The following is a 26,402-nucleotide window of genomic DNA, read 5'->3' on the forward strand; positions in this document are numbered from 1 at the left end:
CTGAGCAACAACTTAGCAATGCTAAGTGACCTTCAATGTCCATGTTTGCATTAAAAACCTGTACCATAGCAGCTGGTCCCACATTCAGGTGGCAAGGAATAATTCAGTTTCAGCAAAATGACACCATATTTCTTATAAGTACTGTTATTTATTTCATCATCATTTTTTTTTCTGTTAAAAAAATTAACACTGGGGAGCAGATGTGGCTCAGGCAGTTGGGCGCCAGCCTTCCACATGGGAGGTCCCGGGTTTGGTTCCCAGTGCCTCCTGAAGGAGACAAACAAACAATGAACAGATACCGAGCAAAGCAAAGCAAAGCAAAACAAAACAAAACGAAACAAAAATGAGTAGGAAGCAGATGTGGCTCAAGCAGTTGGGCACCTGTCTCCCACATGGGAGGTCCTGGGTTTGGTTTCTGGTACCTCTTAAAGAATAAATGAGCAGACAACAGAAAATGAGCAAAAAACAACAAGCAGACAATGAGCAAAAAGAAATGAGCAAACAGATGAGGGAGCCCTCTGGGAAGGAGGGGATAATAATAACATAAAATCTTAACGTATCTATAAGCTACCGAGGCAATCAACTGTTCCACTAGTGGCTATATGAATAATACAAAGCTTCAGTTATCCACTCAGGGAAAAGGGTTGAGAACAGTTTGTAATATGCTTAGTGATTATAAAGATATTCTGAATGCTTTGACCCAGGAGTTCCATTCCTACCAATTTACTCTAAAAACATTAGAAGACAAATGCACAAAGACATATGTGAAAGGATACTCATTGCAGAGTTGCAATGGTAAAAAAAAACAAACAACGAAAAAACCACTAAAAATTGATTAATGAGAAACTGATAAAAAAAAACAAGTGTCTGTTCAATGGAATACTATGTAGCTATACAAAATGATTTATACTGATACGTTTATTAATATGCAAAGTTCTCCCTAGTACATTATTAGGAAAAAAACCAGGACATAAGAGAGCTCATTTTGGTAAGCTAAATATGCGTATGTATATCTGCACTAAAAAGGCCAGGATACACAAAAAATGTTAACAGTGGTTGTTTATGAATTTGGTGGCTATTTTTCTTTGAGCTTATCTGTATTTTTTTAATGTTATACAATTATGATATTCTGCTTTGTTAATAAGCAAAGCAACATTATGAGTTTTTTGTTTTTTTTTTAAAAAGAGAAACCTGTGTGGTGCCTCTCAGAGGTGGGTGGTCTGTGCATACCTTGAACCTCCTGTCATACTTGGTGACTGTGTCTGCAAAATCAATCTTCTCCCTCTTGCCCACAAACTGCTGGAGCTCGGGGTGCTCGTCCATCCCAATGTAATCCCCGATGAAGTTCCTGTTAATACTGTTTCTCCTTCTCTCCTTCTTGTTCAACAAGAGGTCTGAGGCTGCAATACCCCGGAAGGTGGAGAAGAGATAAAGATCAGTGTGCCAGAAAAAGGAAGAAAATTATCAGGGTGGAAATACACAGAGAAACTCCATGAATGCAAGAGTCTTAACATATGATATTACATACAATGAAAAGTGAACTTGTAACTTCACCTAGGCTCAAACTTACTCTTGAGGTCTGCTAAAAGTGTGAAACAACATGACTAAAATACCTTCTTCTCTCATTTGGACGTATTTCTTCCGGGCCACAAATTTCCTCCATGATTTCTGTATCACTCGGGCATACCCATCATACTTTCTCTCTCTCATCTCTTCAAGAAGAAATAGCTGTGAGTGTGGAAAGTGTAGCAAAGACAAATGTGAGCCAATTTACAAGACCTGAATATCACTTTTTCTTTTTTTAAAAACAATATAGGGACACAATTTAGTCAAGGACATACATGGGAAGCAACTTCTCAGACTCATGAACAAATATGAAAAAATGGTAACTGTGGCATGTGTTTATGATTATATTTTATAAAAATTTTTACTTTTAATGAAAACTATAAAGGAAAATAGCTGGATCTGAATGTATTCAGTTGAACCTTAATAACAGCATCTGCTCTGCCTTGCTCTTGGTCTCACGAGAATCAAATGAGTGATTCCGCATTTATCCATGTACTCCCCACCTCGATCCAAAGAGAATAGTAGGCAGCTAGATCAAATGAGTGGCTGGAGGCTGCTGCTCTTGAATGGCGCTGCACGCAGCCTCTTAACAGAATTTTCCAGCTATTGCTGCTGTGGGAAGAGGGCTGTCTTATTTTCAGTTCCATGAAAGCATATATTAACTGCCTCACAGGATTCTCCAAGGAATCACTAGAGCAGAGGATAATAACCATGATGATTGGAGCTGGACTTAAGATGTGCTAGGAAAGACTTGGCTTCGCTAAGAAAGGCTGGACTGTTTAGGGGCCCATGTCATCAGCCTGGCAGATCTTGAGGTTCTGGTCATTTTAACAATCAACACTGACTGTTGCACCCCAATCAACTAGGCTCTGAAAATGATGACGACAGCCAACAGCTGTAATGTACTGAGTGCCCACTACAGGTCAGGATTTTTTCTAGAGTCTTTACATATACTATTTCTTTCAACTCCTCAGCAACTACAGGAGCAACATACTTCTATTATCTCACTTTTACAGATGGGAAAACTGGGACCCAAGGCTAAGGAACTAAGGTAGAGTGGGGCTGGCAGGTGAACCAAGGTCATTCGGGCTCTTCCTCTGTAAATCTGCATTTGACCCACTCTTACAATGGTGGGGAACCTTTCTCATTCACTGAGGAAGTGGTATGAGTGGCTCTCTAGGAAAAATATAAAATGGACCAATAAGAACCCAAAAGTAAAAACGATATTAGTCATCGTAAAAATGTTCCAGAAGTAAACAAGCGAGTTTTGTTTGAAGGCAGCTGGGCTTGATTTGTTGACTCTGTTTCTCTGTGTCTACACTCAGAAACCACACCTATCATCCTCTGCCACTCAGTTTCTCCTCACAGCCCCAGCTGTGCAGAAACAACATCCCAAACGCCAATACTAAGGGAGGGGCCACTTACTTTCACAGTAAGTGGCTCAATATGGAGCATATTTCTGAACCCAAAATGATTTAGCAAGAAACAGAATGTCTCAAATCTGAGTCCTGCAATTGGTCACCTGTGTAAAAGAATTTCTTCCTGTTTCTTATCTTACATATTGAGTTTCTAAGTCTTACCTCATCTTCTTTCTTAAGACCAGTTTGGGAGTGCCATAGAAAATATACTTGTGATCACAGAAAGGATGAAGAGATGACCAATTCCCAATTTCCCAAAGAATGTTTCGAAGATTATCTGGCTTTTAGTTTCTTCCCAAAAGCCCTGGGGATTAGCAACCCGGAAGGCTTAAGAAAAACAAACAAGCAAAAACGCACACCATGGGCACATGTAACCAAAAAACCAAAAACAAACCTTTTGTCCAATGTGGGTTTTTAAAGCAAATAGATTATTTTGTATATTTAGCACATTTACTCTACAAGTTAAGGCAAAATCACAAGGTAGTTCTTTTAAAAAATAATTTTTTGTGAAACTATTTGCACATCAGGGCCAGATGTGGATGGATGAGTGTTGCAGGGAAGGAGAGAGAGCAGTGGTGATAGTAGGGGTGTCTGAGGATAGATGGGGGAAAGGAGAAACAAGTGATGATACAGCTACTGGGAGGAAGACAAGGCAAAGAAAAAGCAAAAATAAATATTGATTTTGGAAATAAAACCCCCAACTGAATCAGATAAAAAGCTCAACTGAATGTGGAAAAAAAAAAGCACTAAAAATATTGAGGTTGTTTAAATTATATGTGCAAATTTAGAAAGCTGAAAAATCAAATGGGTATAAAACAAGTAAGTTCTGCATTGTACAGATAAATCACTCCATCCCATTTTAGAAAGAACAGGAACTGTTCTGTGGGTTGCTTAATGGTGTATGACACAACATTTTCATTTTATATTTGGAAATGAAATTGCTGTGAAGCTACAAATAACTCAAAGTGGAAAATGCTACCACAAACTTTCCATAAACGAGTTCTATCAATGTGTGCTGCTTATTTACTTAATATTTATGGTTTATAAAACCCATTACCAAAAAAAAGCCCAATATATCTATTATCTTTTCTGAGTCTCAAGCTGATTCCATGAGGCAGAGACAAAAGCAGGCCTGGGGCCCACCTTAGAGAAGACAAAAACTAACTGCAAGTCCAAGATTTGTCCAAAAGTCACTTGTTTTCATTATCACCAACCCTGCAAGTTCTCATACTACCTGACTTGGTCTGATGACTAATTTTGCCAAGTTCACCATTGACTACTTGAAGTGGAGTCTTGTGATTGTTATGGGAACCTTGAGAACCCATGACGCTAAACCTCAGTTAGTTTCAGACATTCAGACAACTTAAAAAAAAATGGCATTATTCCATGGCCCCAGAGCTTTGAAGATCATTCCTTAGACTTACAGCGACCACAGCCCCAGTGGAAAAGAAAAGTTTCTCTCAATTATCCCTAGAGCTCTAGAGTCGTAAAACCTATATGTTCAACTGCTTTACTGGTCAACTCAAAGATTTTCCCTCTACCTAAACTGTTTCTTCAAGCTCTGTATGGATGTGACAAATTCTTTCCACATTCAAGCTCAGAAACACGACTCTTCTTCAATACTCCATGTTCCCCCCTCAAAGTCCCTCCACACTTCCTCAGGGTCTTTCAGGTGCATCCTGGGCGTTCCCGCCCCTGGGCTCTGCTCAGTCTTCAAGGCAGAAGCTGCAGAGGGCCTGGGTGGTGGGGCACCTCTTATGCGCCAGTTTCTTTACCATGCCAAGTGCTATGAAGGAAATTTTTAGGGGGCAGTGGTAGACTGGGGGGCAGGGGTCTCAGGAATGATGTAGACTAGAAGGGCAGGAAAGGCCTCTTTGAGAAGACAATTAAGGCAAAAGGATGAGAGAAAAGGCAGCTGGGTGGTGGGGAAGGGGCCAGTGGAGGGGGCAGGCGAGGGCTGGTGCAGCCCTGGGCACCGAGGAAGCCACACACTCACCGACTCCGGGGCTTTGATGAACACTTTGCTCCTTCCGAGCTGGAACTGGTCGCTGTCCATGTTGACGGACTGCAGCAGATGCAGGACGCCTTGTTTCTCGTCTCCTCTCCATGCCGGCCAGGTGGCCTTGGTCAGAATGGCATACCTGTGTGGACAAGGGGGAAGGGAGGGGTCAGTCTCAGCTGGCCGGCCTGGCGTGAGGTCCCAGGAGCTTTGTTCCCCAGGCCCCGGGGCTGAGGCGGGGCTGGAGATCCATCTACCAGGGGCCGATACTTAAGCAGGTACCTCAAGGACTGGAAAAATCCTCTGGATCTGGGATGCCCCATTCCGGAGCTGCCTCCTGCTCCCTCCCCATCCACCCGTTTCCATGTTAACGCCCTGTTGAAATCTGCTTTCCTTTCTACTGCAGTTTAAAAATAGCATTAGTGAAGGTCACCAATGACACTCTCTTCACACAAAAACAAATGGTCTTTTCTCAATACAATTTCCCCCTATTCCTTCAGCGCACTTAAATGAATGTGAACAAGTTTTATAAAGCTCACCAGAAGCAGCTGTATTGTCATTACCCAACAGCCTTCATCTCTGAAGCTCTGTCCCCCTTGAGGGACGAGGCCCTGGGTGAGCTGGTCCCTGGCTCATCTCCACTCTTGTGTCTCCCACTCTCCCTCGGGCTTGCTACGTTCCAGCGAGGATGGACTGTTCTTCAGGCATGCTAAGCTCTCCTTTGTCCCTGCTGTCCCCACTACCAAGAGCGCTGCTCTCGGAACACCTCGCGTGGCTGGATCCTGTAACTGTCCTTTACGTACAGATTTCCTTTGAGACGACACGGTTCTAACACATGTCTATGTCAGGAACACTGTCTTCAGAAACGGGGCCTAATCGAGGAGAAAGGAACCCATTCCATGATGTCAAATACAGAAGGTGCAGAAGGAAGGATGGAAAGAAGGAGGGAGAGAGGAAAGAATGGGAAATCAGAACAGCACATGGGTGTGAAGCTGGAGAGTGGGGTGGCTGTGCGGGGACATCTGGGACACAGACAATGAGCCCCTGGGCCTCGAGGGAAGCCAAGCTTCGAGGAGCCAGGGGCTCCTACCAGGATTAGATCGATTTCTGGCAGCCCAGTCCTCCAAGAGAGAGGGGAATCGTGAGAAGAGCGGCCCTTCATTTAGGATCCATGGACCCATAAGAGGACAGAATCAGATTTACCTACAGAGCCAGCTGGCTGGAACCCTCTCTGCTCCCTTCAAATATCTACATGTCTTCCTTCATAGTGTGAACTTCCTGGAGAAGTAAATCCTATTCCCTATTGAGAGACAAAAATCTTAAAAATTTTTAAAAATAATGCTGCATTTCTCTCCTTCGTTTTTAATTGTAAGGAAATTATTTTTGCACCAATTCTCTCTCCCTTATCCCACAAAGGCTCCCAATGGTGAGTATCTCAGTAGGACAGGAGGATGGCCTGTTCCCAGGGCTGCTAGCCAGGGAAACACCGTGACCTAGGACCTGTCGCGGTCCCCTTTGTTTACGTGAAGCCCGGTGTGCCTTCGCCTTTCCCTGCTGTGATTCACGGAAGAGCACAGGGCCCCCTAACTACGCCCTGTTCACCTCATCTTTCTCCAGGACAGTCGGGAGAGAACAGGTTAGAGAAGGCAATGGTGCCACTGGCTAAGCGGTACCTGCGATTATTCTGGAAAGTGATGATAATAGCATATGCTTCTTTCACCAGGCATTTTCCGCTTGACTCACCTACACCAGCGTTTCATCTCAAGGCTTTCGCACTGGCTGTTCTCTCAGCCTGGAATGTTTTTCCCTGCCCTGAGACTGCCGGCTCCTTGTCATCTCTCAGGAGTTTCCTCCTCAGGGCAAAGGGAGCCCAGGCCCCGGCGGCCTCCACCACTGGCATTTGGCTTGAGGACACTTCCCACTTTCGAGAGCACACAAACCCTGGCAGCAGGTAGGACACTCCCTCCCCTGCGTGCTTGCCTGGCCCTCCTGTTCTTTCCTCCCCCTGGCCAGGGCATAGAAAGGCATCCCTTTGCGACGGTCATGAGTTGAGGTGCTGGGTCAAGGGAAGGATGCTTGTGAAGGAGTGTGAATGGTGGGAAAAGACGGATTTTGCAAACCTCACGTTTCTACCATGTCTTTCTTCCTGAGGATCAGAATCCACATTTGGGCCTATTTCTCCTGACCACAGTGAGGAGTGCGTGTTCCATAGCTCATCAAGGTGTCTTCCAAAGAATTTAGTTACTTTCCCAAGCCGAGACCCAACGTGGCTGCCATTTCTAACAGCCTGACAACACCTTCTAGAGGCAGGAAAGTTGTCCCGTGCAGGGGATGAAAAGGGTTCTTCCTGCCACTGGGTACAGCAGTGCAAGATTTACTCCAAGAGCACATGGCCCTCAGGGGTGGGCAGTGGGTGAGCATGGAGGCGCCCCTGATTTTTGCACACCAATACTTAGTCAAGAGGGATGGTTTTGATTAACATAAAGGATTTTCCAAAGAGGAAATGAACACACAAAAAAAGCTCTTGTTTCCTTTTTCTAAGCCACCATTATACTCTAGGTAGTGCTGAGCCATTCCTTTGTTTGGCCCTTAGCGCTTCCTTAGCAGAGAGGACTGCGTAATGCCCGCATGTGTGGATGGTTGGCCTGGGTGTTTATAGAGACTTTCCCTCCACTCTTTCACTTTCTGTTTCTCACACGGAAGCCTTTCTGTGACTACTCAGAAAGCACTTTATAGACAGGCTCTCCTCTCAGCCTTGGAGAGAATCAAGGCATGGGATGACTCAATTACTCGTGGGAGATCACAGCGTGAGACAGTCAGGGGCAGAGTCTGGACAAATTCTGCATGACCAGCACCTCCGATCCACACACCTCATATGGAAAATGGGGTTTTCTCAGGTGGAATAGTCCCTGCTGGGGATATGTCTGGCCCTGGGGATATATTTGTACATGGACTGTCCGAATAAAAGTTAAAAAAAAACCTCTTGTGGGGAAAAGAAAGACACTGTTGATTTGAAAAATAAATGGTCTTCCACACCTGTTTTTGTTTATTATCCTTCCATTGCTCTTGAACCAAGAGCAGTTTGACAGTATGCTTTTGATAGGATGGTGCGGTCCATTTTCCTCTCTCGAAAGGAAAACCATTTCACTGACATCCCATCACTAAGTGCCCAGCATAAAGAGCAATGCTTGAAGGCACGTCATCAGCATGGCACTAAGAGAGACGTGCAACCAATAAAGTCCTTTCACAGCTCAGTAAGGGAGCTGCCAACAAGCAGTGGGGCTTTCTCAGTGGACCCGAGACAAGGAAGGTACAGAGCATTCTGGCAAGGAATTGAGGGACTTCCTGTCCTCCCCAGTGCTGCAGGACTCACAGTATTACTTATGGAAGTGAGGGCCTTTTTAACTTTTTAAAAAATAATAAAGGAGGGAGGTCTTTCATAATTGGTTTCTCAAAAAAAAAAAATCAAGATTAGATTATAAAAACAGGCTGATCAGTTTTAATAGTAATCTGACTAGAAAGAATTTACAAGTAAGAAATAGAGACTTTTCAGGTACAAGAAAAAAGTATTGAAGGAAGATAAAAATATAAATATTTTGGAATGGCTGAGGACAGATCTCTCCAAATTAGGGAAAGAGAGGGAATTCTTTCATTCATGATTTTCTTTATATAATTTTATTCTTAATTGAAAAAGGGTATTTTCAAAGAAATGCAGTTTTGCAGAAACTTTAATGACTAACTAAGCCAGTGGTTTTCAACAGGCTTTGCCCCCAACCCACCACCCAGTGGACATTTGACAATGTCTACAAACATTTTTAGTTGTCATAGCTGGGCAAGGGTGGAGGTGCTACTGGCATTTAGCGGGCAGAAGCCAAGCAGGCTGCTATACATTCTACGATACCCAGGGCAGCACCCACCCACCCCAAGAAAGAATCATCCAGGCCAAATAGCTGAGGCTGAGAAACCCTGTTTTCAGCTTGTTACCGACCTGTTTCAGGAAGAGCTAGGTCCTTTGTAATGAGCCTCTCTATCGTTCATCAGTAAATGGATGCCATTATAGCCATACAGAGGCTCTCACAAGATATTTTCTCAACTTCCTAAATGCTTATTTTTCATATGGTCCTGCTTACACTTTGGGGATATGGGTCCTTTTAAGTCAGAGAGTAGTGAGGGTGAATTATTACTTCTAGTCCTCTCCAAATTATCAGGAATCTTAGAAGTCTGGAAACTGAGTTAAAGAGGCTTTATAGTATGGAATTGATCTCCCTCCCAAGCCCAACATTTTTTTTTTTTTTTTACGCCTTAGATGATCTTCCACATGGGTGGCCACTGGATTATCCATTCCAAACTCACAAGAAAAGACAAAAGTCCCATGGGAAAAAACTGTCTCACTAGACGTTTTAGATTTCAAAGAGAGTAATTAAGCTCTTCAGCCTGCTAGTTCTTTTTTACATACAATTTGAGTTAAAAAAAAAAAAAAGAATAAGCCTACATCCTATTCCTGTATTATATACCAAGAGGACAAAATTATTTTCTGATTAAAATACTAAGTGTGGAGTCCTTCTTTTTTTTAAAGGGAATTAAGTAGATGTACAAAATACAGTGGAATGCCACTAATTTATAATCACTAGAAAGTTAGGGTCCTATAATATTGTAAGGACATTAAATTTTATTCTTTTAAAAAGCAAATAACATGAAATAAGAGCAATTAAGCATTAGACCCGGCCCAATGAACTTTAACAGAAGTATAAAAATCAGCTAAATTCATTCATAAAAAGGAAAGAAGGTCTGATATGAGCTACTACTGGATGAACTTTTGAAGACATCATATTGAGTGAGATGTCATACACAAAGGGGCAGACATTGTATGATTCCACTTACGTGATAGTTAGAATATGCAAATTCATAGAGACAGGAAATAAGTAAAGTATGAGTCACCAGGAGCAGAGGGGGTGGGCAATGTGGAATCAGTGCACAATGGGTGCAGGGTTTCTGTTTGGGATGATGGGAATGTTCTGGTAGTGGACGGTGGACAGGGTGGCACAACATTGTGAAAGTGACTAGTCCTAAGAAATGGTATGCTTGGGAGTGGTTGAGAAGGGAAAGTATAGGTTTTATATATGTTTGACAATTTGAAAATAAAAGAGCAACTAAAGAGACAATAGCAATTAAATGTAATACATGATCCAGGACTGGATCTAATAATGGAGGAGAAAATGCCCAAAAGGACAATATTGGGACATATGAACAAATTGAAGATGGACTATAAACTTTTTATCAATGTTAAGTTTCTTGAGCTTTATAACTGTACTTAAAGTGGTCACATAAGTGAACATCCTTGTGCTTAGGAAATGTTAAGGAAGTATTAAGTGCTTAAGGAGCATGATGTATACAACCTACACTCAAATGTTTATACAACAGATATGGAAGGATAGATAGAATGATATGGCAAGTGGCAAATGTTAAACGTTGGTGGATCTGGGTATCTGGATGGGGTTATGTTGGAGTAATTTGCTCAGACCTTCCTGTATCATAATTATCAAGGATTCCTGAATACACAGGTTACATTAAACAGATGACCTGCTGAATGTTTGCAGCCACTGATTTATTATATAATAAATGATGGCTAAAGGCAAATAATACAATTTTTTAAATGGGCAAAGGATCTGAATAGATATCTTTCCAAAAAATGTATATTGATGGCCAAAAAGCACATGAAAACATACTCAACATCATTGGCTACAAGGGAAATGCAAACCAAACCCACAATGAGACATCACTTCACTCACAGAGATGGCTATAGATAAAGTCAGACAGTAAGTGTTGGTGAGAATGTGGAGAAACTGGAACTTCTATACACCGCTGGTGGGAAAGTAAAATGGTACAGCTGCCGTGGAAAAGTCTGACAGTTCCTCAAAAAGGTTAAATATGTAGTAACTATATGACACAGTAATTCCATCTCTAGTAATATAGGCAAGAGATACAAAAACATATGTCCATGCAAAAACTTAGACATAAATGTTCATAGCAGCACTATTCATAAAAGCCACATGTGGAAACAACACAAATGCCCATCAACTGATGAATGAATAAACAAAACACATGGTATATCTAAACAATGGAATATTTTTCAACAATAAGTAGGAATGAAGTACTGATACAGGCTGCGACATGGATGAACTTTGAAAACATTATGTAAGTGAAAGAAGCAAGTCATAAAGGACCACACATTAAAAGATTCCATTCATATGAAATGTCCAGAATAGGCAAATCTACAGAAGCAGAAAGTAGATTAGTGTTGCTTAGGGCTGTGGAGGATGGAGGGATAAGTGGGTGATAACTGAGAGAAGTAGGGTTTCTTTTGGGGGCAATGAAAATGTTCTAAAATAGGTTGTAGTTATGGTTGCATAACTCTGTGAATATTGCTAAAGCCAATGAATTGTATGTGAATTATATTTCAAAGTTGATAGAAAAGAAAAAAGAAAAGAAAAGGAAAGAAAAGAAGAATGAATCTAGAGCCATTAGTTCATTACCTCTGTAGGAACTTTTGGAAGATGCGCCGATAGGCATAACCAGCTCTTCTTACTCGGATGTTTTCTTTCAGACCCAGATATTCCACTTGATGTTTTACCCTATAAAGGAGAATATGGAGCAAGACATAAGTCAATAATTCTCCAATCCCCTATTCTAACCCATCATTCCTCCTTGACCCCAAATGTGAGCTGTAGGGAAGTATATTAAAAAGGCTATAATTTGTGTTAAGAGACTAAACTGAATTTCTCAGATTGTATCATATGGTTTTAAAAAATATTTTATTATGAAATACAGCAATTAAATAAGAAAACATTAATGTCTATTTTTAAAAATAATAGCAAAAAGAAATCCTATATATCTATCACACAGATTATGAACAAAAATACCAGGTTTTAGAAACAGGAAAGAGGGAAGCGGACCTGGCCCAGTGGTTAGGGCGTCCATCTACCACATGGGAGGTCTGCGGTTCAAACTCCGGGCCTCCTTGACCCATGTGAAGCTGTGTAGTGCTGATGGGCGCAATGAGTGTCCTGCCACGCAGGGGTGTCCCCCATGTGGGGGAACCCCACACTCAAGGAGTGCGCCCCGTAGAGCTGCCCAGCACGAAAGAAAGTGCAGCTTGCCCAGGAATGGCGCTGCACACACGGAGAGCTGACACAGCAAGATGAAGCAACCAAAAGAAACACAGATTCCTGTGCTGCTGACAACAACAGAAGCAGACAAAGAAGAACACGCAGCAAATAGACACAGAGAACAGACAACTGGGGGGGGGGAAGGAGAGAGAAATAAATAAATAAATACATTTTTTAAAAAAATTGAAACAGGAAAGGAAAGAAGTTTTAACTATCAAGGCTCTTTAGGGCGGTGGACTTGGTGCAGTGGTTAGGGCGTCCGTCTACCACATGGGAGGTCTGCAGTTCAAACCCCGGGCCTCCTTGACCCGTGTGGAGCTGGCCCATGCGCAGTGCTGATGCGCGCAAGGAGTGCCCTGCCATGCAGGGGTGTCCCCGTGTAGGGGAGCCCCACGTGCAAGGAGTGTGCCCCGTAAGGAGAACCACCCAGTACGAAAGAAAGTGCAGCCTGCCCAAGAATGGCGCCACCCACACGGAGAGCTGACACAACAAGATGATGCAACAAAAAGAAACACAGATTCCCGTGCCACTGACAACAACAGAAGTGGACAAAGAAGAAGACACAGCAAATAGACACAGAGAACAGACAACTGGGGTGGGGTGGGGGGAAGGGGAGAGAAATAAATACATACATAAATAAAGCTTCTTTAAAAAATACATTTTAAAAAATAAATAAAATAAATAAATTTTTTAAAAAAGGCTTTTTAAACACAAGGTAGGAAAGGGCATATAAAACTATTCACTTTAGGGAGGCCGATGTGGCCCAGGCAGTTGAGCTCCCACCTACCACATGGGAGGTCTATGGTTTGGTTCCTGGTGCCTCCTAAAGAAGTCAGCGAGCTGGCATGACAGGTGGGCATGACAGGCTGACACAACAAGAGACACAAGAAAAAACCATAATGAGAGACTCAACAAAGCCAGGAGCAGAGGTTCCTGGTGCCTCCACAAGAAGATAAGCAAGACAGAAAGCTGACACAATGGGTAGGCATGCCAAGCTGACGTAACAAGATGAAGCAACAAGAGATACAAGAAAAACAACATAATGAGAGATACAACAAAAGCAGGGAACAGAGGTGGCTTAAGTGGTTAGGCACCATCTCTGTCCCACATTGGAGGTTCCATGTTCAATTCCCAGTGCCTCTTAAAGAAACAAGAAAGACAACAGACACAGCAAGTACAAACAATGCGGAGAAATAAATAATAAAATAAACCTTTAAAATCCATCAATAAAACTATTCACTTCAAATGCCTAAGTTAAAAATGTAATAAAAATGTGTTTAAATTTTGCTTTCAGTTAGTTTGTACCAAAGGGAAAAACTAGCAATTTATTTTGAAAAGTGGATATGCAGAGTACTACTAGGTCAATGTTCTCACAGGGGGGATTTTTATACCAGAAGGAAACTGGCCAGTGCAGCACACTGTAAGTTTAGTGTGTCTGGTGGGCCTGGCATGATGCCCAGATGTGTGAATTGTGCAAACCAGCCCTTGCTGAGAACCTGGGTGCCGGGGGAGATCCCGCACACTAGCTTTTGACTGTCCACTCGGGAGGAGAAAGGGGCCTTTACAACGTGCTGTGCAGGCAGGTTGCTTACAGGCAATTAGAAACATAAGATTGAGGAAAATGAGAAATAAAAAAAGTAACCTCGCCCTCTCTTTTGAAGACAGGACGTCAGAATGGTGCCGTGGCAGAAGGGCAGCCCCTCAACTCCCCACTTGGTACACTTGGGATCATCTGTGCTAAACGATTGGTTCTGAAGAACGGGCCCCTCCTAAGCCTGCTGAGCCCAAGAGGCGATTAGCAGCATTCTCTTTACAATTTCACAGTCATCTCCCTAAGTCGCTCATGAAACCCTACACCTGAAGACACCTACTTTGTGCCAGTCGCACTATGGGAGGTGCTGGGAACACCAAAAAAAAAAAAAAGGACATGGTGTGATTCCAACATTCCAACTGCAGGCTGGAGGACCCACAGACAGTGCAGGGGTTAAGAGCCAGATTCTGGAGCTGGGTGCCTGGGTGCTCCTAGCTCTGCCACTCGGTGCCTTAGTTTCCTCTTTCGTGAAACAGGGTGGTGACGTTAGAACCTGCTCCTGACCTGGGTAATGTAAAGCTGTTATGGTCCCAATCTATTCCCAGCTACAACAGATAATCCACACCAGGAGAAGAGAAAAGGAAATGGATTTTTCACAGCAGGAGACTTCTCAGAGGCAAGTGCATGGGCCCAGGTGGATGAGGTAATGAGAAGGGGAAGGTCAAGGCCACAGGAAAAGCAAAGACTCGAAGGTGGGAAAGGCCTGTGTCAGATGAAGGAAGAAGTGGAAAAATCAAGCCCGGATTGCCACGGGAAGGACGGGGTCACACAGCGAGGGATATTGAAGATCTAATCTCTCTTTACTTGAGCCAACATCCACAAATGCAGGCCCCTCCAAGATAACCATAACATTTTAAAAACCTTAATATGAAAGAACTAATATTCAATATCCACAGATGCCTAGATAAATTGGAGAGAAAAATAAAAGACATAGCTTATCATAAGTATCTGTTTAAGGGGTAGAAATCTGATTCAGGAAAATAATTAATTTTCCTTCTCCCATCCACCAAATCCAAAACTCACCACTGGCCTTTTCTCTATAAGGTAAATGAGCATGAGGTTGCCCAATTCAGATATTTGCACATTTTTATGTTCTTTTCATAAATACTGGCTTCACTCCAAGCTTCTGAGACAGAGCATGCATCACTCATTGATTTAAACAGAAACATTCCTTTCCATGAATCACAAAGGAAAGTATATTCCTCATGTAAAAAAATTCTTTCATTCATTGAAATTTTCTTCAGCAGGCAATCAGTTTAGCGAATCCTGTAACATTTAAATTTCACGTAACTGAGGGATCTGAGCGGATGGTTTAGTATCTCTGGAGCACTGTCACCTCCCTGGAAACGTCAGCAGGGCTGGCAATGCCCAGCTGCAGCCTGGGGTGTGCCCTCTCTTCCTCTCGGGAGGAGCCTCCTCTATGGTCCTCAGCTCCTTAACTCAAGTAGGTCAAGGCCGGAGAAGTCTGCCAGGGCAGCGGTTCAGAATCCAGGGCAAGCAACTTTGCCAGAAGCCAAATAAAAACAGTTCAACAGGAAAAGAAAAAACCCACACCCCATAAATTTGAGGAATGAGTAAATGTGTCCACCAAGGATTTCAATTGAGCGTGTAATCCCCGCCAGTGAAGCACATTGCCCTTTCAAGGACACCAAACGCTCAACAGCCAGTGAGGAAATGAAACCATCCACCATGCAATAAACCCCAACCCAGGATTTAGGGAGGAATCCCAGGAAATGATCCTACTGAAAATAAAAACCAACCCTTTATCAACTGATACCCTGGATTTCTTAACAGTTTATAGGGATGAATTTATGTCATGAAGGTCCTTGCTGTAATTCAAATAAGAGATAAGATTTTTTTTTCTTTTTAAATAGGAAAACAATAGGGGAAAGGTCTATGGGGATTTACTGAATAAAATGTAATGCTATGTTAATTTCAACATTTTCTGATATCCAGTGAATCAGTTTAGATTTTATGAGAAGGTGGCATCAAGGATGGGAAATTCTAAGTAGCAGCTTGTGCAAAATTTCCCTATTAGAAGGACTTTAAGGTAGGGGCTGCATTTGTAGGGCAAATGAAACGTTTTCATTTGAAATTATGTTTATTGGGAAGGCTGGGAAAGAGAAGATCAGTGGATTCTGACATGGTGGGGAGGGTGGGCTACGATACCCCTTGCACTACCTCAGCTTTCAAGACTCATAATTTATTTCTGAGATTGCCTGTGACTCATCCTTCTGCCCTGTGTGTATAAATTCATGTGTGTGTGTGAGTGTGACGTGTAGGCACGTGCATGTTTGAGGGGTTGAGTGTAAGAACCACACAGACAGAGGCAGACTTGGAGTCACGGGGGCACAGATCTGGAAGTGTCCTTTCTGTCAGAATTCCTCTTAGCTGGTGCTTTGTCGTTAATTCTTACCATGTGTGCTTCAAAATCCTTTCTACAGGCCAATGGGAAATTCTCCCTCCATAGAGAAAGCAAATTTGGTTTCCCAGGTTTAGAAACTTCAAGATCATTTCACAAGACCAAGAGCTCCTTGATGGTAGGGACTGCACTCTTTATCTTTATTCCCACGAATACTCGGTAAGTACAGATATATGGATATGCGGGTGGATGAATGGATGAAACCTCAGAGTACCACAGAGATATTTAAGTTACTTCATGCACAACACCTAATAAATGAAGACAAAAATTAAAATATGATTTTGTAACCCATGAAGAATTAATGGATATAGGTCTTGGTCATCAATGCCTGTTACAGCATAAAAAGAGAGGAACCAGACATGTGCCTCCTAATGGAAAAATATACCACCACATAGGAAGTATTCTTAGTAAAAGAAGGAAGAAGAGAAGGAGGGAGAGGAAGAAGGAGAAAGGAAAAGAAAAAAAAATGAAAACTTTATCTAATGAAGTCTCTAAATCTAAGAACACACTTCTAGGAAATACAGGAGATAGGGAAATATGCTAATGACATCACAAGTATCCAGTTTGCAAAATCCAGACAACTACAGGATAAATAGCCCAGTTTCTTCATCAAAAAACTGTCAAAAAAACAGGACCTTATTTGGGTTCTGAATCTAATATGTTGTAAAACAATTTAGTAAGTATATGACAACCAGCGAAATTTGAACATTGACTTGACATCTGATATCAAAAGAATGAGTATCATCTTTAAAAGTGATAATGGTATTGTGGTCAAGAGTTTATAAAAGAGTTCTTTTAAAAAATATTTACAGTTGAAAGGACATAATATCTGGGATTTGTTTCAAAATACCTGGGGAGGAAGGTGGGAATAGATGAGAATAGAGCTAGAATATGAACTGATTCTAAATTATTTAATTTGGGTGATAAGTACACGGAGATTTGTGATACCATTCTGTCTACTTTAGTAGATATTTTTAAATTTCTCTAACACAGTGTTTAAAAAATTGGACGATCCTTTGGTGAGCCTATTTTAGATTGACTCTCAATTTAAAGAGGAAGAACCTGAGAAGTGGGGAGATTAAATGTATCGTTCAAACCAGTTAATGATGAGGCTGGCATGAGGACACAGTTCTTTCAAATCCTGGTGCAACTCTCTCTGCTCTACATCAGTGGTTCTCAAAGTGTGGTTCTGAGACCAGCAGCACCTGCAGTACCTGAGAGCTTTTTAAAAAATGTAAACTCTTGGGGCCCATACCAGCTCTACTGAATCAGAAAATTTGGGGGTGGTGACAAGCAACTGGGTTTAAAGAAGCCTTCTGGGGGCTGTGATGGGAACTGGTATAGGAAGGAGGTGAAAAAGACAAGATCGCATCTTGCTGGTATCCTCTTGGCATCAAAGGAGAAACCGAGTCACACATTTCAGAAAAGCAGAGGACAAATTAACTACATCCATAAGAAAGGCCATACAGGAAGAGATGAGAGGTGGAGGCGTCTTCGGGACATGGAGCTGCCCTGGATGGTGCTTCAGAGGTAATCACCGGACATTGTAAATCCTCACAGGGCCTACATGAGGGAATAGAGGAGAGTATGGGCCATGATGTGAACCAATGTATATGAGGTGCAGAGGTGCCCAAAGATGTACTTACCAAATCCAATGGATGTGTCATGATGATGGGAACGAGTGTTGTTGGGGGGGAGGGAGAGGGGGGGGTGGGGGGGTGGGGTTGAATGGGACCTCACATATATATTTTTAATGTAATATTATTACAAAGTCAATAAAAAAAAAAAAAAAAAAAAAAAGAAAGGCCATAGGGAATGGTCAGATCCCATGACCCAAGGGGAACGGCTGAAGAACTGAGTGATTAGCCCATGGAAGACAAGATTCAAGGGAAACGTGAAGGCTGCCTTGACTGCTTTAATTATCAAATGAGCCGTCAAGTGGAACGGAATGAGAAAATTTCTTATGGCAGATGACAGACCTAGGACCAAGGTAAAATTGAATTAGAAAAGGACTGGGAGAGCCTAATGGTGTCATCCAAAGATGGACTCATCACCTTAAGAGGGGTGCGTTCCTTATCAGAGCCTGAAACCATTAACACAGAATATTGTAGGAGGCTCATAAGATTACATAAATTTGAAAAATTATAGAAAAGGAGTCAGGAACATGCATCTATTGATGAAATTATTTAAAAAGATTGTGGAGTGACAAAATGGAAGTTTCCAACATCCAAGCGGCAGGGCTTCTTAAGACAAGAGAACAGAAAGATTGTACCATGAAGCATTTAAATAAAAAGAACTCTTAGACAATGAATGTTTGAACATAGACATTTTCCTTAATATGTATCTTTTCCCTCCTGGAAAGGGCCAAGTATTATTTGTCTGCCATGGAACTTGCTGATAGGATGGGAAATGAACCTAAATATATCCCTCAGAGGAGGTAATTTGCAGATGGCCTTGCTGAAGCTTAACCTTGATTAAATCACTTGATATCTAAGTATCTGTTTTCTTTTCTCCAAAAGAGAAAAGAAAAGAGATAAAAATTTTGGTATGTACATAACCTGGGACTTGATTATCTCATGACAGTCACCAGAGTCCTCTTCTACCCATGTTCCTATTGGAACACTGGGATCCAGCTCCTCAGAAATGTGTGTCTGGATCTCCCGGTGGAGACAAAATTATATTCTTTCATCATCACCTTTACATTTTTCCTACCCAGCATCCCTACGACATCCTGCACAGGGCAAGCCCAAATGTCATTTGTAGGAGGAACAGTGGCCCAGGCTTTCTCAGAAGTCAAAGGAGGAAAGGGCACACTGAATGCTTGGGTTCCACATCTTTCCTTGGCCTCTTCCCTCCTAGGTTCACTCTGCTCTTCAAAACATTCCGTGGTGGGGGAAGCGGATGTGGCTCAAGTGACTGGATTTCTGTCTATCATTTAGGAGGTCCAGGGTTTGATTCCTGGGGCTTCCTGGTGAAGGCACGCTGGTCTGTGTGGCGTGCTGGCCCACACACGTGTGCTGGCCTGAGCTGAGAGCTGGCGCAGCAAGACGACACAACAAAAAGAGACACAAAGGAGAGACAATAAGATGCGGCAGACCAGGGAAATGAGGTGGTGCAAAAGTTTGAGCGCCTCTCTCCCACTCTGGGAGGTTCCGGGATTGGTTCCTAGTGTCACTTAAAGTGAAGACAAGCAGATGCAGAAGAACACACGGCAAATGGACGCAGAGAGCAGACAGCGAGTGTAAAAAACAACAAGGATGGGGGGAATAAATAAATAAATCTTAAAAAAAACAAACAACCAAAACACAAAGCAACAAACAAAAAAAGTTCCTTGGTAAGAATTATTGAGACTATAGCACATCCCCACAATTGTCAGGTCATGAGCAACACTAAATGGCAGATGGCTTTTTAACCAGCCCTCTGGAACTACACTTTCAAAGCTCAAGCTAAGCATTCTAGGCCACATCCGATGGGTGCCATCAGGGGCTAAGTGGACCAAGAATGTCCACACAGAGCCTCAAACTAATTTTGAGACCAAAGTGACTCTGTTGGATTAAGGTTTTTTTTGTCTTTCTTCCTTTGTTTTTTTAATCTGCCCTCTAGCCAAGATTAACATTTATGAATTACTAATTACAAGTTGAATGGCACTGTGAATGTTTCAGGAAAAGAAGGTTAAAAAAAATAGTGCAGATAAAAAAATTATATATATATAATTATATAGGAATGCTTTTGAGCAAGTTAACAAAGGAATGACAAATACATCTTGAGCTCAAAAATGTACTGGGGCCCACCTACATTCTCATACCTGCTTTCCTCCCAGTCTTTAGGCTTCTTCGTTTCATTTGGTTTTATGCAGCGAATGTAGTGGGGTGTACATTTCATCAGGGTGCTCACAAGGTCATTGGCTTGTTTCTAAAAGGAAGAATAATATGAGAAACACAGAACTTCCCCATTGTAGATCGACTTTCAAAGAATACTTTGGTGTAACACTCTAGGGTGGAGATATATAGATAGAAATTAATCTTTATGACATTTTTTTCATTAAGCTCAAATAAGTTCTATTAGACTCTCAAAGCTCCACTGACTTTTATGATGATTTAAACGCTTAAATTAAGGGTCTGAAATTCGATCTTTGAAAGTGACTAGGCATTTTTAGTATAGTTACTTAAACAAAATGAAACAACAGAAAACCCAGTAAATAACAACTAATTTCATGTAGTTCATGGAAAGATACCATGTTAATAACAAATTAAGTTCATATTACATGGACTTAGAACCTTTGCAAATACATTGTTCTTATTAAACTTTTACAGGGCGGGTGGAGTATTTGCAAGGATAGATCATCAAAATTACCTTCATTTTTTTTTCCCCAGAAAATCCAACCACTGAAGAACCATCACATTAAAAGCACAGAAATTCCTAGTCAAAATATGTACAATTCATAAAAATTCAAAATTTATAATTTTGTATGGAATTTCCTCCGTCTTTTTCTTCCACATATCCTTTTACAAACATGTAGACTTTGCAGTTTCAATGTGACAGATAATGTACTGCTTTGCAAAGCTAAAATATTCCGTATAAAATCATTTATCTCTAACCTCTGCATTGGGGCACCTAAAGTGGAACTGCATTTAAGCAGAAAAAGCCACATAAGTAAAGCTGACCTTGCTTCCAACAATGAATATTTCAAGCTGGTTTGAAGCACCAGGGGCAGAGCTTGCAGCAGCATTATCACCACGGCCAGCAGAACACACCCTGTGAGCCGAAGGATGTGGCTGGCACACATGCAAGCTCTACTTCCAAGCAAATCATCAAGAAGAGAGAAAACCTCCAAAAGAAAATAGTGAAAAGGCATCTCCAAAGCAAGTAAACATTACAAAATGAGCAAAAGTGATTTGCTTGCAGAAGACAACTCTTTCTCAGTTAGGCCCTCTCTGTTCCCATGGGCTTGGGAAATCTGAAACCCTTGAGAAAAACTCTTGGGTATATTCAAAGCAAGATGTTCACTGATGAATTTAGTTTGCTCTTTAGATGTTTAGAATGCAGCATTATTTGCGATTCTTGAAATTGAGGACAAAGCTGAAGAGGTTGCATGATCAAAGCAAAGCCCTGTGATGGAAAAATAACAACTTTTATCAAGTTATGTTCCAGATTGCACTTTGGAACTAATATGGCAATTTTTGCAAATCCTAAGAGGAAGCTATGAAGCACTGCAGTTTCTTATAACAAGTCTTCTTTTAAAAATTCTCCAAACAGCAAGAATAACTTTACAGACCCTTCTGTCCTGACCATTTCTTTAATATAATATCTTCAGAGTTAAAAATTTGGTTAAAGCATAGTGGGGATGGTAGCATAAAGTTGTAAATGTAATTACTGCCACTAAATTGCACACTTAAAACGGAAGTAGCAAATTTTATGTTATATATGTGTTACCAGAAGACAGTTTGAAAGAAAGAAAGAAATCATAAAAGAGGCCAGTGTGATTTAAGATTATGTATTACTTGACGTAATAATTCTCTCTAGGTCAAATGGTGATGTGATAATACTTAGCCAGCATGCAAAAGGAACTAGACACATGGATTATCTATGCTTTACAATGACTGAGAGATAACTATTATTATTCTACTGGTTTTGTAAGAAATAAAGTATTCCTCGAGATGCCATAAATAGAAAGCAGCAAAGCTGAGGATTAAAACGAAGTCTGTGAGCTACGGAAGTCTCTTTCTTAACCACAACGAACTATCGCCATTCTAACAAAGGCAGGGATAATTTAGTGTGAGATAGAAAGAGTTAACTGGGCGAGGTGGGATTAGACAGAAGCCTTCAGGTTAAGGAGTCATTAATTTCAGCAAACCGGAATACATCATAACCATCAAAGGCATCCTGAACTTTCATATATAGGAGTCAACCTCACATTTCTGCTGAGGTGGTTCCATAGCTGTAATTGGATACCCGACTGCAGCCAGGTCGAGCCCATGAACAGAAACAGAAGGCTACCAACGGCACTTGTCCAAGAGATGCGGAGATCAAAATATGAAGACAGGACAGTGAGGAAAGGCCTAAGGCAAAGGCCCTCATCGAAACCTCAGCTCAGCTTCACGGCAGACCTAGGTTGGAGTCCTGCTTTAGCTATTTGTAAGCTACATGACAAATGGCTAAATTTCTCTAGGCCTCAATTTCCTCATCTATAAAATAAGTGGCTTGGACTAGAAGCCCTCCATAGCCTAATTTCAAGGTTGATAGATGTTAAAAGTGAACCAGTCCAATCACACACACGATGCTTGCATCTTTTCTGTCTATCCTGCGCCACTGAAGATCCAGCTTCACTTAGAAAACACTGCAACCCAGTCCATCTTTGGCAGCTCTGAGCTAAATTCTGTTTCCCTGTACTACCAATCTTTGGTTCTAATTTCCATACTGGTACCTTTTAGCCACAAAAATGAAGAATTTAATAAAGGTTTAGTGTTACCATATGTATCATATTCTTGTTTATAATCAAGATAATGGGAATGCTCACCAAATGAATAGTCTACTAATTACACCTTATAGCTCAGTTTTTTTTTTTTAATAAAGATTTTTTTTTTAATTATTTATTTCTCTCCCCTTTCCCCCCCACCCCGGTTGTCTATTCTGTGTGTCTATTTGCTGCGTCTTCTTTGTCCGCTTCTGTTGTTGTCAGTGGCACGGGATTCTGTGTTTCTTTTCGTTGCGTCATCTTGTGTGTCAGCTCTCCGTGTGTGCGGCGCCATTCCTGGGCAGGCTGCACTTTCTTTCCCGCTGGGCGGCTCTCCTTATGGGGCGCACTCCTTGCGTGTGGGACTCCCCTACACGGGGGACACCCCTGTGTGGCACGGTACTCCTTGCGCGCATCAGCACTGTGCATGGGTCAGCTCCACACGGGTCAAGGAGGCCCAGGGTTTGCACCGTGGACCTCCCATGTGGTAGGCAGATGCCCTATCCACTGGGCCAAGTCCGCTGCCCCTCAGTTCTAAATTTTAAAGAATTGGAATACAATAAAATATCGAACACCAAAACTTCCGTGAGTATAGAGTTAACTCTTCTCTCAAGGAACTCAGGATCCCTTTAAATGCTAACACATCCGGGATCTCCTTAAGACTAAGGGATATCATTAAGATACTTCACGGTATCTGACAAATATTGTGGATGTAGAAGGTGAGAGAGATTGGGGATTGGCTATGCATCTCTACCAAGCGTCTTCAAGGGAACACATAGAATAAATCCATATATTTATTGCCTACAGAGAATTTGCCTTATTTTCTTACAAGTAAAATATAAAATTTGCAAATCTACAACCTCCTAAATAACAGAATTGCCATTTTGAACATTTAACCGTAGCCCCAAAGGCTGAAGCCAAGATGCGCACTGGACTGCCTCTTCCACAGCATCTGTTGCACCGAAAACATGTTCTATCATGTCTGCATCCCGAAAACAAAGTCACAATTCAACTTTCCTATCCCTCTCAGTCTACTCTTCTGTTCCACTTAACATTAGATTATTGCTTTTATTTTCACCACTTCAAGTGTTTGAACACATTAAAAAACAAAGAAAAAAATAGATTCTAAAATTGTCAAATACTTGTCAGAATAAAAAATATTTGCTAAAAAAATGCTAGGCAGATGTGGCCCCAAGATTTCCTCCCTGTTTCACTTTTAATAGAATTTCAGGTATACTAAGTTAACCAGTGCATCTTTATTAGAATGAGGGCTCTGGAATAGGATTACTTGGGTTCAAATCCTGGCTTTGTTGCTTATTAGCAGTGTGTCAGTTTCCTCATCTGTAAAATGGGGATAATAATCCCTACTTCCTAGGGTTATTATGAGGAATAAAATAGATAATGTTTGCCAAGGTCTGACACTTGGTACACATGTTTAGAGTTTCTTAATTAAATAGAAAAATGAATATGGTTTTGGATCACCCTCCTTATCTATTCCTTTGTATCATCTTTTTTTAAGCAAATTTTTATTGTCTTTTTTTGAAGATACATATATCACACAAAATGTTACATTAAAAAATATAAGAGGGGAAGTGGACTTGGCCCAATGGATAGGGCATTCGCCTACCACATGGGAGGTCCAAGGTTCAAACCCCGGGCCTCCTTGACCCGTGTGGAGCTGGCCCATGCGCAGTGCTGATGTGCGCAAGGAGTGCCCTGCCATGCAGGGGTGTCCCCCACGTAGGGGAGCCCCACGTGCAAGGAGTGCGCCCTGTAAGGAGACTCTCTCAGTTCCCTGGTGTGTTGGTTGATCATCTTCACCTCCCTGTAAGCTGACAAGGCACTGAACTCCAGAGCCATCTGTCATGACCACAGAACCTGTGTGTCTCCATAGCTCTCAGGAGCACAAGTACCTGGGGTTGTATCTACTTTGGTTGTCTCTGGGATACTGCTAACATGTGCATAAGCGCGACCCCTCTGATGTATCTTCTTTTTTTTTTTTAATTTATTTTTCTTTTCTTTTTTTTTTAATGTTTTTTTTCCCCCCTTTTTATCTTCTTATGAATATTCTGATGGTTTGGTAAATATCAGGCCCAGTTTAATTCAACTTGATCCATAACACATTTATTAACCATCTATTAAATGGTATGCACTACTCTAGAACCTGAAGAAAAAATATGAATAAGATGAAAAAGGTTTTCCTTGAGGAAATCAGTTACCAGGAGGAAAAGATGCCCAAGAAACTGCTCATTCTATCAAAAGCATCAGCCCCTGTCCCCCTCTATCTTCTCACTTAACTATATTTGTCTTCCTAAGTATTAGTGAAATGAGAAGAGCCATGAATTAATATGTGTTGAAGCTGGGCAATAGGTACAAGGAGGTTCACTCAATTATTCTTTCTCTTTTTGTATAGGTTTGAAATTTTCCAGCATAAAATGTTAAAAGGTTCAGGGAATAACTATGATCATGGGTGAAAAGTCTCACAAATTCAAAGTTTTTTTTAATCTAGGCCTATAAAAGTATACAGAATTTAAAATAGGAAGACTGCTGCTTGGGCAGTATTTGATAAAGGACATTAGCATGTGTCCATTTGAGCTTTAGCCTTCAGTAAGCACAGACACTGCTCCTCTGGACCGGTGCTGATCCATGAACCCACACCACGTAGCTGGGCTTGGATGCTGTTGAAAAGTTATATCTGAAGCAGAACTTTCCAGGAGTTTGAGCAATTATAGTTTCTAAACCTCAGGCCTACATTTAAACTGAGGGCAAGTCAATGCCAGGACCTTTCTGCTTGCTTCCAGACTAGAACCCCTAAAGAGTTCCCCTGAACTGTAACAGCCTCAGGCCACGACCTTTTTCTGCTTTGCACTTTACTACAACTATTGCAAGTACTACAAAATAGGAAAGAGTATTCTGAATCTGTCTTGCCACTTCCATGACAGCTTCTCCTCTCCTTTCTTCATTTATCAGTAAATAATTTGCTTCCTTCCTCCTCCTTCTTCATTTCTACTTATAACTTTTGCCCTTTACCTTTTGATGGTGTCTCCTCTACCTTCTCCTCTGTAAGCTCTGCTGAACTTACTAGGTTGAATTCTTGAGTGTTCTAGGTAGCAGGAGTCATTGTGAGTCTGAACTTTCCAGCTTCTAGGCTACGGATAAATGATGATGGTAAGTACTATACTATATCTATCTGTACTGTATTATCTCCTAAGGTCATGAAGAATAATTCACTAAAAAGAAAAACAATAACTAAAAAAATCAAATTGCTGATTTTTATTTACTTTGCATCCCATATGTTTACATTATACTGAAACACACTTGTTTGCTGTAAGCTGATAATAAGAGGACCTGTTTTCAAGTCTGTTTTAATGGTTATTTATGGCTTGGTTTCCTTTAAAGGCTTTTTCTTCTACTAAATGTTGAATTAATTTTAAAAAACATTTTAATTTGGCAATTCTTGAAGAAATGGTGTCTGAAAAGCCAAAAGAAGGGTAAATATATTCATTGAGCAATATCTCTTAGTGAATGAAGAAAAGCCCATATATCTAAGAAAATAAATACCTTCTGACGCTCTTTAGGAAAGAAAAATCTTTATTTATTGTAATTGCGTATTTTCTTTTTATCTCACTTAATAAAAATAATTTTTGTTTCTTTTTTTACTCTTAAACTTTTCAGAACCTTCACTGGAAAATCAAACACTTGCTAAACTTCTTGGCCAGCAAGAACACACCACAAGACGACTGTAGGCTCCACATGGCAGAGACTGACATTTTGTTCACCTCTGTA

General features: G+C 41.3%; 1 protein-coding gene across 3 annotated transcripts in view; it reads right to left on the reverse strand.

Annotated features, from left to right (window-relative positions):
* MYO1E (myosin IE) overlaps window positions 1-26,402 on the reverse strand; it is a 220,819-nt gene that overhangs the window by 32,180 nt on the left and 162,237 nt on the right. For all 3 annotated transcript variants that reach the window (XM_004452867.5, XM_071214222.1, XM_004452868.5), the window contains exons 17-21: window positions 19,968-20,074; window positions 11,517-11,615; window positions 4,981-5,125; window positions 1,614-1,728; window positions 1,231-1,400 (exon numbers count right to left, since the gene is read on the reverse strand). In XM_004452867.5, coding sequence (XP_004452924.2) covers window positions 1,231-1,400; window positions 1,614-1,728; window positions 4,981-5,125; window positions 11,517-11,615; window positions 19,968-20,074 — 636 coding nt within the window. The remainder of the gene's footprint in view (window positions 1-1,230; window positions 1,401-1,613; window positions 1,729-4,980; window positions 5,126-11,516; window positions 11,616-19,967; window positions 20,075-26,402) is intronic.

The sequence above is a fragment of the Dasypus novemcinctus genome, chromosome 3 (genome assembly GCF_030445035.2).
Source record: "Dasypus novemcinctus isolate mDasNov1 chromosome 3, mDasNov1.1.hap2, whole genome shotgun sequence".
Taxonomy (NCBI): Eukaryota; Metazoa; Chordata; class Mammalia; order Cingulata; family Dasypodidae; genus Dasypus; species Dasypus novemcinctus.